Here is a 12331-nt window from a genome sequence, read left to right as displayed (position 1 = left end):
CTCGGCTAGCGTCCGAGCTAGCACCAGTCCCTCGGCTAGCGTCCGAGCTAGCACCAGTCCCTCGGCTAGCGTCCGAGCTTGCACCAGTCCTTCGGCTAGCGTCCGAGCTAGCACCAGTCCCTCGGCTAGCGTCCGAGCTAGCACCAGTCCCTCGGCTAGCGTCCGAGCTAGCACCAGCTCCCAGGCTGGTCCCCTCGTCTCCGCCAGCTCCCAGGCTGACCCCTGCGTCTCCTCCAGCTTCCAGGCTGGCCTCGACCTCTGCCCCTCGGCCGGCAGCGCCGACCTCAGCACCTTGGCCTGATCCTCAGCCGTCCTCCTCGTCTCCGGCGCTGCCAACGTCCGCTGCTTCCATGCCTACCTTGCCGATGGCGTCTTCCTCCAAGCCTGCCTCGCCGATGACGTCCGCTGCTTCCACACCTCAGACGACGGCGTCTTCCTCTTCGCCTCAGACAACAACGTGCCCTCCTCCTCATGTCTGGCGGGCCGTACCACGGCGCCGACCTCCTCTTCGTTGCCGGCGGCACGCACCACGGCACCGCCCTCCTCTTCGTTGCCGGCGGCACGCACCACGGCGATGCCCTCCTCTTCGTTGCCGGCGGCACGCACCACGGCGCCACCCTCCTCTTCGGTTCCAGTGGGACGCACCACGGCGCCATTCACGTCTGCCTTCCCGACGGCCAAGATGGTGGTCGTCCCTTGGTCGCCCGCCTCGCCGGCTTCAGCGGCGTTCTTCTCGCCGCCGCCATCAGACTCGTCCTCGGTGGATTCGGGGACACTTGGGCCGGCGACCCACCACCAGTTCGCCCCTCCGCCCTCCCTTGTCTGTTGTTCCTGTTTTTTCGGGGGTTCGACTTCCAGGACATCTGGAATCTGTCCATAGGGGGGGATACTGTTACGGCGCACGCGCAGTCTGATTCTCCCTCCTCTGCGGGAACACTTGGAGGCTCCGTCTGTGCGCACCTCGGGACACGCCCACGGGTGCGCACATCCAGGAACGCCCCTCGCGCGTCTCCGCCCTGCTGCAGCCACCAGCTGCAATCACTCGCTGGCAATCATCACACCTGGAACTGATGAGGGCGAGCTGTTTAAAAGACCAGTGGACCCTAGGATCGGCGCGGGAACTTAGTTTTCTCATGGTGTACCGTAAGCAACAAGCTTCATGCTCTCTATTCGTGTTTCCTCTCCGTGCCTTGATTTGTCCCTTGTCTTCTCCCGTGTCCCCGCAGTACCCTTCGTCACCTGGAAAGTGAGCTGTGCGTCTCACTTGTCCCTGGATCTCCCTCTGGACTCTGACTGCCTCCTTCGTTCCTCGACCTCTTGCTCGCCCCTGGATTCTGACGCCTCGCTCTCGCCCCGGATCATCTGCCTGCCCCCTGGACTTCCGCGTATCTCGTTCAACATGTTGGTAACACTCACTTCAGTTAAAATCTACACATAGTCTTACACCATTCCCTTTTGGATATAGTTCACACTCCATTTCCTTAGGTCAGTAGTATTGTTTATTATTATTTATATATATATATATATATATATATATATATATATATATATATATATATATATTGACTATATATATAATAAATAATTGTATATACTGCCCCCTGGTGTCTGTTTGCCGTCACCTCCCCTCAGTAAACACAACAGTAAGTTCCCGCCAAAATTATTAAAGGACCTGATGGCACAGTTCCTTAGCCCCGCCCCTAGTGACTTTCGTTCCGCCCCCTGTGAATTATTTTTTTTTTCTCTCTTTTTTCCCCATTCACTGTCTTTTTCTTTTTTTCGCTCATCACGGGAGGATTTGTCTGGTCCTGTCGACATGTCGTGGAAAGGCATGTTTAGTAGCAATATGGGCAAGGAAGAATTTTCTCGCCGCCTGGACACCCTCTTTCCACCCTCAGTGTCTGTTCCTCAGTCTACTGGAAGCGTCTGGAATCCGCCTTTGGAGGGGGGGAATGGTACCGACAGCCGTGCTGGTGAGGTAGCACAGCTGCGGCCAGCAAGACCGCTACCATCGATCTTTCAGTTTGCCTGGCCGCACCCACCAACCACGCTACCAGCACCTGTTCCCGAGCTAGCACCAGCCCCTCGGCTAGCGTCCGAGCTAGCACCAGCCCCTCGGCTAGCGTCCGAGCTAGCACCAGCCCCTCGACTAGCGTCCGAGCTAGCACCTGTCCCTCGGTTAGCGTCCGAGCTAGCACCTGTCCCTCGGCTAGCGTCTGAGCTAGCACCAGTCCCTCGGCTAGCGTCCGAGCTAGCACCAGTCCCTCGGCTAGCGTCCGAGCTAGCACCAGTCCCTCGGCTAGCGTCCGAGCTAGCACCAGTCCCTCGGCTAGCGTCCGAGCTTGCACCAGTCCTTCGGCTAGCGTCCGAGCTAGCACCAGTCCCTCGGCTAGCGTCCGAGCTAGCACCAGTCCCTCGGCTAGCGTCCGAGCTAGCACCAGCTCCCAGGCTGGTCCCCTCGTCTCCGCCAGCTCCCAGGCTGACCCCTGCGTCTCCTCCAGCTTCCAGGCTGGCCTCAACCTCTGCCCCTCGGCCGGCAGCGCCGACCTCAGCACCTTGGCCTGATCCTCAGCCGTCCTCCTCGTCTCCGGCGCTGCCAACGTCCGCTGCTTCCATGCCTACCTTGCCGATGGCGTCTTCCTCCACGCCTGCCTCGCCGATGACGTCCGCTGCTTCCACGCCTCAGACGACGGCGTCTTCCTCTTCGCCTCAGACAACAACGTGCCCTCCTCCTCATGTCTGGCGGGCCGTACCACGGCGCCGACCTCCTCTTCGTTGCCGGCGGCACGCACCACGGCACCGCCCTCCTCTTCGTTGCCGGCGGCACGCAGCACGGCGATGCCCTCCTCTTCGTTGCCGGCGGCACGCACCACGGCGCCGCCCTCCTCTTCGGTTCCAGCGGGACGCACCACGGCGCCATTCACGTCTGCCTTCCCGACGGCCAAGATGGTGGTCGTCCCTTGGTCGCCCGCCTCGCCGGCTTCAGCGGCGTTCTTCTCGCCGCCGCCATCAGACTCGTCCTCGGTGGATTCGGGGACACTTGGGCCGGCGACCCACCACCAGTTCGCCCCTCTCCCCTCCCTTGTCTGTTGTTCCTGTTTTTTCGGGGGTTCGACTTCCAGGACATCTGGAATCTGTCCATAGGGGGGATACTGTTACGGCGCACGCGCAGTCTGATTCTCCCTCCTCTGCGGGAACACTTGGAGGCTCCGTCTGTGCGCACCTCGGGACACGCCCACGGGTGCGCACATCCAGGAACGCCCCTCGCGCGTCTCCGCCCTGCTGCAGCCACCAGCTGCAATCACTCGCTGGCAATCATCACACCTGGAACTGATGAGGGCGAGCTGTTTAAAAGACCAGTGGACCCTAGGATCGGCGCGGGAACTTAGTTTTCTCATGGTGTACCGTAAGCAACAAGCTTCATGCTCTCTATTCGTGTTTCCTCTCCGTGCCTTGATTTGTCCCTTGTCTTCTCCCGTGTCCCCGCAGTACCCTTCGTCACCTGGAAAGTGAGCTGTGCGTCTCACTTGTCCCTGGATCTCCCTCTGGACTCTGACTGCCTCCTTCGTTCCTCGACCTCTTGCTCGCCCCTGGATTCTGACGCCTCGCTCTCGCCCCGGATCATCTGCCTGCCCCCTGGACTTCCGCGTATCTCGTTCAACACGTTGGTAACACTCACTTCAGTTAAATTCTACACAGTCTTACACCATTCCCTTTTGGATATAGTTCACACTCTATTTCCTTAGGTCAGTAGTATTGTTTATTATTATTTATATATATATATATATATGTATTGACTATATATATATAATAAATAATTGTATATACTGTCCCCTGGTGTCTGTTTGCCGTCACCTCCCCTCAGTAAACACAACAGTAAAACTAAGTTCCCGCGCCGATCCTAGGGTCCACTGGTCTTTTAAACAGCTCGCCCTCATCAGTTCCAGGTGTGATGATTGCCAGCGAGTGATTGCAGCTGGTGGCTGCAGCAGGGCGGAGACGCGCGAGGGGCGTTCCTGGATGTGCGCACCCGTGGGCGTGTCCCGAGGTGCGCACAGACGGAGCCTCCAAGTGTTCCCGCAGAGGAGGGAGAATCAGACTGCGCGTGCGCCGTAACAATTTCCAGTTCAATTTATCATCAATCATTATACCTAGAAATTTGGTTTCATTTACTCTTTCAATTTCTATTCCGTCTATTTGTATTTGTGTATGACTTTCTCTTCTACTGTTACCAAATAGCATTATTTTAGTTTTACTGAGATTCAACGATAGTCTGTTTTTGTCAAACCATCTTTTTAATTTGTTAATTTCTTCTGTTATTATTTGTAGTATCTTCTGTGTGTTCTCTCCTGAACACAACGCTGTTGTATCATCCGCAAATAATACTAACTTTAAATCTTGAATAAAAAAGAAAGTAAAACAATATAAAAACAGTTACATTGAAAGTAGTTATTAATGAAAACGAGTAAAATTAACTGTTAAAGGTTAGTACTATTAGTGGACCAGCAGCACGCACAATCATGTGTGCTTACGGACTGTATCCCTTGCAGACTGTATTGATATATATTGATATATAATGTAGGAACCAGAATATTAATAACAGAAAGAAACAACCCTTTTGTGCGAATGAGTGTAAATGGGGGAGGGAGGTTTGTTTTGGGTTGGTGCACTAATTGTAAGTGTATCTTGTGTTTTTTATGTTGATTTAATAAAAAAAAACAAAAAAAACGATACCGATAATAAAAAAAACGATACCGATAATTTCCGATATTACATTATAACGCATTTATCGGCTGATAATATCGGCAAGCCGATATTATCGGACATCTCTACTATGTATTACTTTGAAGAGTGTAAATAAAAGGCAACAATATTGCAACAAACATAAATATGCACCACTCACAAAAAGTTAGAGATGCTTCTGTTAATTTTTAACCTTTGCCATTCATTTCTTTGCTAGAGAACAGGAAGTTGTGTGAAAAGTAATAAAACAAAAATTGGAAGTTGGACAGAGTGTACAGAAGATCAAATTCCTGTAAAGGTCAAAATTGCATTTTAGTTTCATCCCTAAAATGTCACCCGTAAGTTGAACATCCCAACTTTTTTGTGAGTGCTAGTGTGTTTATTATCCCAGGTGGAAATGTTTAGCAGACAAAAAAAAGTTTCTCATACCAAGACTGGAGGTGTTACTCGCTGTAAAGGCTGTGATGCTCCTGTGTTTTAGTCCATTAGGTGGCTGGGCAGTCGCCATGACGACCACACTGACAACCAGGCCTTCAGTAGTGAATTCTGTCCAAATAAAAGCATATACATTTATAAGTGACTCTCATCTGTGGTGTGTGCTCCCTCGAGTGGTACGCCAAATATCTCCATTCATCAATTTTCTACCGCTTGTCCCTCTTGGGGTCGCAGGGCTGGCTGGAGCCTATCCCAGCTGCATTCATACCAAAAATTTGATTCAATATTTGGTTGATTGAAGTTTATTTCGAAGATATTTACAGTTTCAACAGGATACATCACACATTTTACATATTTTCGTTTCTCCTTACATGTTACAAACAAACAATACTGTTTGTATTGTTACAGTGGCCAAAAACATTAAATATACAAACCCCGTTTCCATATGAGTTGGGAAATTGTGTTAGATGCAAATATAAACGGAATACAATGATTTGCAAATCCTTTTCAACCCATATTCAATTGAATGCACTACAAAGACAAGATATTTGATGTTCAAACTCATAAACTTAATTTTTTTTTGCAAATAATAATTAACTTAGAAATTCATGGCTGCAACACGTGCCAAAGTAGTTGGGAAAGGGCATGTTCACCACTGTGTTACATGGCCTTTCCTTTTAACAAGACTCAGTAAACGTTTGGGAACTGAGGAGACACCTTTTTTAAGCTTCTCAGGTGGAATTCTTTCCCATTCTTGCTTGATGTACAGCTTAAGTTGTTCAACAGTCCGGGGGTCTCCGTTGTGGTATTTTAGGCTTCATAATGCGCCGCACAATTTCAATGGGAGACAGGTCTGGACTACAGGCAGGCCAGTCTAGTACCCGCACTCTTTTACTATGAAGCCACATTGATGTAACACGTGGCTTGGCATTGTCTTGCTGAAATAAGCAGGGGCGTCCATGGTAACGTTGCTTGGATGGCAACATATGTTGCTCCAAAACCTGTATGTACCTTTCAGCATTAATGGCGCCTTCACAGATGTGTAAGTTATTCATGTCTTGGGCACTAATACACCCCCATATCATCACAGATGCTGGCTTTTCAACTTTGCGCCTATAACAATCCGGATGGTTCTTTTCCTCTTTGGTCCAGAGGACACCACGTCCACAGTTTCCAAAAACAATTTGAAATGTGGACTCGTCAGACCACAGAACACTTTTCCACTTTGTTTCAGTCCATTTTAGATGAGCTCGGGCCCAGCGATGTAGCGACCAACTGTAGTTACTGACAGTGGGTTTCTGAAGTGTGACTGAGCCCATGTGGTGATATCCTTTACACACTGATGTCGCTTGTTGATGCAGTATAGCCTGAGGGATCGAAGGTCACAGACTTAGCTGCTTACGTACAGTGATTTCTCCAGATTCTCTGAACCTTTTGATGATATTACGGACCGTAAATGGTGAAATCGCTAATTTCCTTGCAACAGCTGGTTGAGAAAGGTTTTTCTAATACTGTTCAACAATTTGCTCACGAATTTGTTAACAAAGTGGTGACCCTCGCCCCATCCTTGTTTGTGAATGACTGAGCATTTCATGGAATCTACTTTTATACCCAATCATGGCACCCACCTGTTCCCAATTTGCCTGTTCACCTGTGGGATGTTCCAAATAAGTGTTTGATGAGCATTCCTCAAATTTATCAGTATTTATTGCCACCTTTCCCAACTTCTTTGTCACGTGTTGCTGGCATCATATTCAAAAGTTAATGATTATTTGCAAAAAAAAAATGTTTATCAGTTTGAACTAGGGATGTCCCGATCCAGGTTTTTGCTCTTCTGATCTGATACCGATATTGTTTTTGCATTTCCGATCCGATACCGATACTGACCGATACCGATACTGGCCTATCCGAGCATGTATTAAAGTTTAAAGTTATTTAGCCTACTTAGTTGTCAGAATCATGTTGAAAAGGGTTTTAGTACTCTTGATAACAACTAGCCAGCTGAATTAGGGGAGTTTGAATAATACACAATGGTTGGTAACAAGAAACTGACCTGTTTATTCAAGGATAAACACAAAATAAACAAAATTTTACATGACAAACAGAAATGGCATCATTGAACTAGGGCTGGGCGATATGGCCTTTTTTTAATATTGCGATATTTTAAGGCCATATTGCGATACACGATATATATCTCGATATTTTGCCTTAGCCTTGAATGAACACTTGATGCATAAAATCACAGCAGTATGATGATTCTATGTGTTTTGATTGATTGATTGAGACTTTTATTAGTAGGTTGCACAGTGAAGTACATATTCCGTACAATTGACCACTAAATACTAACAATAAAATAAATAAATAATAAATATAAATATAATAATAATAAATATATAATAAATATAAATATAAATAATAAATAAATAAATAAATAAATAAAATAAATACTAACACCCCAATAAGTTTTTCAGCTTGTTTAAGTCGGGGTCCACTTAAATTGATTCATGATACAGATATATACTATCATCATAATACAGTCATCACACAAGATAATCACATTGAATTATTTACATTATTTATAATCCAAGGTGTGGAGGGGGGCGCCGGATGTAAGTGTCAAAAAGACAGCCAAAAGAGTTTGATATGAGAATAAATCTAAAGTTAAAATATAGGGTAGAAATGCACCCATTTGCAGGAAATGTAGTCTTGATTTTCAAAATGTTCTTTCAAGGCTTGCATGTCTACATTAAAACATTCTTCTTCATACTGCATTAATATATGCTGCTTTTAAACTTTCATGCAGAGAAGGAAATCACAACTAAAAAAATCACAAATTTATTCATACGGTATTGATGTGTAAATTTTTGCCACTGCATTTTGATGGTGTGGACGTGTGGCACCGAATGGAGATAAGCGTCTCGACAGACGTCACAATATTTGAACAATGATGACGAAAACTGTTGTCTCTGTCGTGTCCGTGTGTCGAAAATTGTTATGCGCTTATTTTTTTATTTGATTTTGTGCGTGGCATAGATTGGCCGTGCGCAGAGGACGCTTGAGCAGGCGCGCACCTTAGCGGCTGTGCTAGCATCACAGCTAACGTTAGCCATGCCGCTACCTCGCTCTCTGCTGCGCGAGGGCGTATACGTATGTGACGTATGACGTGACAGTATGTGACGTGTGTAAGAAGGTGCGCTCGCTGTCTGGGAGAGGGAGACACAGGAAAGAGTGAGAAGAGCCTGTCGTGTAATGCCAGCAGCTAAAAGCAACTGCGTGAGAATTGTGGATGTGTTGAAGGTGTGCTGGAAAATGCGTAACGGAATTTACGGAGCAGCAGAAAAGTGGAATGTATTATTTAAATAGGTGCGTTGGAAAACACGGACCGGAGTTTTTAAAAAACTGGATCTGGATCAGCATTTTCCCATGCCTTGCCGATACGCAATTTTTGGCAAATATCGGCAGCGGATCCAATCCAAATATCGGATCGGGACATCCCTAGTTTGAACATCAAATATGTTGTCTTTGTAGCATATTCAACTGAATATGAGTTGAAAATGATTAGCAAATCATTGTATTCCGTTTATATTTACATCTAACACAATTTCCCAACTCATATGGTAACGGGGTTTGTACTTGATAAATACAACTCCGGCCTTGCTTTTAATGAATACTTTGGCCTACTATGCTACTGTCACATTATCGGTCATTATGGAGAGTTTCTGAGGTGTTACTTGGTGAAAAAAGTTAGAGAACCACTGAGTTACTGTAATAAGAACAATAACAAATGTCTTTTCCCTAGACTTTACGTGCAGAAAAATCGGCTGGAGGATTTTTGAACGGAGGTAGCCTCTCAAGCTTTTCCAGAAGATAAACGTTATCACCAGTCACTTCAGGTTCAGCAAATAATGTAAACAAACGATAAAGCTGAGGCTCTGAATTCACTGATAAGTTGCACAAGCGACGTCACACTATATAATAACATTTATTTACTATATTGTTGCCATGAACACAATGCAAATGTGAACAACTAAGGTGGCGATGCAGTGCAAATGTAACACAACCGATTCTGGAGCCTTGAGTATTAGTTGGTTACAATATTGATCCAAAGCACAAATCATACATCATTTTAATATTTTGTTGTGTGGAATATTAGAAAAAGTTTGATCAAGTAAAATGGTAGGTATGAAAAACACTAACATAGTTACTAGTAACTGTCCGGAATTAAATTATGCTTTCTATAAATATGTGGGTTCTGTACCGAGGATGTCGTTGTGGCTTGTGCAGCCCTTTGAGACACTTGTGATTTAGGGCTATATAAATAAACATTGATTGATTGATTGATTTAATTAAGCTAAAGTTGAGTGGTAATTGTATTTTGGCGACACAATGAGTCATAAAGTTAACTTCAGGAAGCAGTAAGTTGAATGATGCGGACACGTTTGCTACTGGATACTTTTGCAATGCGCTTCTGCCTTGGAAATGTGTATGTGTGACTAATATGCAAGCATAAGTATTTGATATTTGTTCATATTGACAAATGTGTTGTTTTAGACTGCAATATTGGTCATTTATTCAAGGATTCAAGGAACTAAGGCTGGGTGATGAAACAATTATATATATATATATATATATATATATATATATATATATATATATATATATATATATATATATATATATATAAATATATATATGTGTGTATATATATATATATATATATATATATACACACATATATAATATATATGTGTGTATAAACTGTATATATATATAAATATATATATATATATATAAATATATATATATATATATATATATATATATATATATATATATTATATATATATATATATATATATATATACAGTATATACACATATTTATATATATATATATATATATATATATATATATATATATATATATATATATATATATATATATATGTCTTAATAAGGTTATCCAAAAAATAGTGCTCGATACCGTAGTAGAGCGCAATATATGTATGTGTGGGGAAAAAAATCACAAGACTATTTCATCTCTACAGGCCTGTTTCATGAGGGGGGGTTCCCTCAATCATCAGGAGATTTTAATGGGAGCATTCACATACCATGGTTTGTATAGGGCACAGAGTGGGTGGGTACAGGCTGGCGTAGGGGCGTGGTGATTGGCTCATGTGTTACCTAGGAGGTGTTTCCGTCTGTGGCGGCATGCTGTTACAATTTCGCTGCGCTTGTTGAGGGATGACAGGTCTGGACGGTAAATAATAAACAGTTTCTCTTTCAAGCATAGGTTGCATCTTTTATTACCACTATTGTAAGGTGTGCTGGATGCAAGAATTTGCCATGTTATTGAATATTCAACATTATTGTCTTTGAGGTCCCAAATGTGATTGCTGAGTTCTGTGGTATTCCGCAGGTTTTGGTTTCTGAAAGAAGCCTTTTGATTGTTCCATCTGGTTTTGAATTCTCCCTCGGTTAATCCTACATATGTGTTGGATGTGTTAATGTCCTTGCGTATTACCGTAGATTGGTAGACAACTGATGTTTGTAAGCACCCCCCGTTGAGAGGGCAATCAGGTGTCTTTCGACAGTTACAGCCTTTGTTGGTTTTGGAGTCGCTCTGTCCGGGGGCCGACGGCTCATTTGCAATTGTTTTGTTGTGGTTTGAGATGATTTGTCGTATATTGTTCATACAGCTGTAGCTCAATTTAATGTTGTTCTTGTTGAATACTTTTCTTAGGGTTTTGTCTTTGGGAAAGTGTTTGTCAATCAGATTGAGGAATTTGTGTCCAATGTTAGTTGAGACGTTTTTGCTGTATGGGGGGTTGTACCAGATGATGTCGTTTCGTTTTCTGTTCTTTTTTGGCTGGTTTCCTGGCGTGGGTTCATAGGTGAGGGTGAAATTGTATCCGCTTTCATCAAGGGCTTTTTGGTACGGGGGGGTTGCTTGGTCAAATTCAGCTTTGCTAGATGACAGCATCGATAGCCTTTTATTAATTCCTGTAGGTATTCTTTTCGTGGTGGTGGGTGGGTGGTTGCTGTCATGGTGCACGTATTGGAGTGTTGTGTTGGGTTTCGTGAATGGTTGGTAGCTGTTATTTCTCAGGTTGAAAGTGACGTCAAGGAAGTTGACGGTTTGCTTGTTGGCTTCAATCGTGATCCGTAGGCCGTTCTCTTTGAAAATTTGGCATATGCGCTTCTTGGTATTCTCGCTGCTCCTTGGCCAGGCGCGACACACTGCCAGTCCGTCATCACGGTAAATACCAAGGTTCAGATTGAGGCTAGCGAGCTGGGAGAGGAGGAAACTCCCAACGAGTTCACACAATGTGATGAAGGCTTCATCACATTGAAGGACCACAAACCCAACTTCGCAAATAACCCAACATGCCGACTAATAAACCCAACTAAATCTGAAATAGGAAAAATCAGCAAAATAATCCTGGACAGAGTCAACACAAAAATCAAGGACAAAACACCACTCAACCAATGGAGAAATACAGCAGCAGTAATCAAATGGTTCAACAACATCCAAGACAAACAACAGCACAACTTTATCTCCTTTGATATCGAAGAATTTTACCCTTCCATCACGCAAGACCAACTGACTCAAGCACTAGACTTCGCCTCAGACTACGACTCAATCACAGGCAACGAAAGAAACATCATCATCCACGCAAAAAACTCCATTCTCATCCACAACAGTACACCATGGCAAAAAAAGAACAATGCAACATTTGACGTCACTATGGGAAGTTTTGACGGAGCAGAAACGTGTGAACTCGTTGGGAGTTTCCTCCTCTCCCAGCTCGCTAGCCTCAATCTGAACCTTGGTATTTACCGTGATGACGGACTGGCAGTGTGTCGCGCCTCGCCAAGGAGCAGCGAGAATACCAAGAAGCGCATATGCCAAATTTTCAAAGAGAACGGCCTACGGATCACGATTGAAGCCAACAAGCAAACCGTCAACTTCCTTGACGTCACTTTCAACCTGAGAAATAACAGCTACCAACCATTCACGAAACCCAACACAACACTCCAATACGTGCACCATGACAGCAACCACCCACCCACCACCACGAAAAGAATACCTACCGGAATTAATAAAAGGCTATCGATGCTGTCATCTAGCAAAGCTGAATTTGACCAAGCAA

At 44.9% G+C, this 12331-nt stretch overlaps 1 protein-coding gene across 2 annotated transcripts in view; it reads right to left on the bottom strand.

Moving 5' to 3' along the window:
- Window positions 1-12331, bottom strand: part of soat2 (sterol O-acyltransferase 2) — a 127116-nt gene that overhangs the window by 95142 nt on the left and 19643 nt on the right. For both annotated transcript variants that reach the window (XM_061937765.1, XM_061937766.2), the window contains exon 2: window positions 5173-5289. In XM_061937765.1, the coding sequence (XP_061793749.1) occupies window positions 5173-5251 (79 nt within the window). In that variant the 5' untranslated portion in view covers window positions 5252-5289. The remainder of the gene's footprint in view (window positions 1-5172; window positions 5290-12331) is intronic.

This window comes from Nerophis lumbriciformis, linkage group LG03 (assembly GCF_033978685.3).
Source record: "Nerophis lumbriciformis linkage group LG03, RoL_Nlum_v2.1, whole genome shotgun sequence".
In the NCBI taxonomy this organism is placed as follows: Eukaryota; Metazoa; Chordata; class Actinopteri; order Syngnathiformes; family Syngnathidae; genus Nerophis; species Nerophis lumbriciformis.
This window is presented reverse-complemented; position numbering and strand designations above follow the sequence as displayed.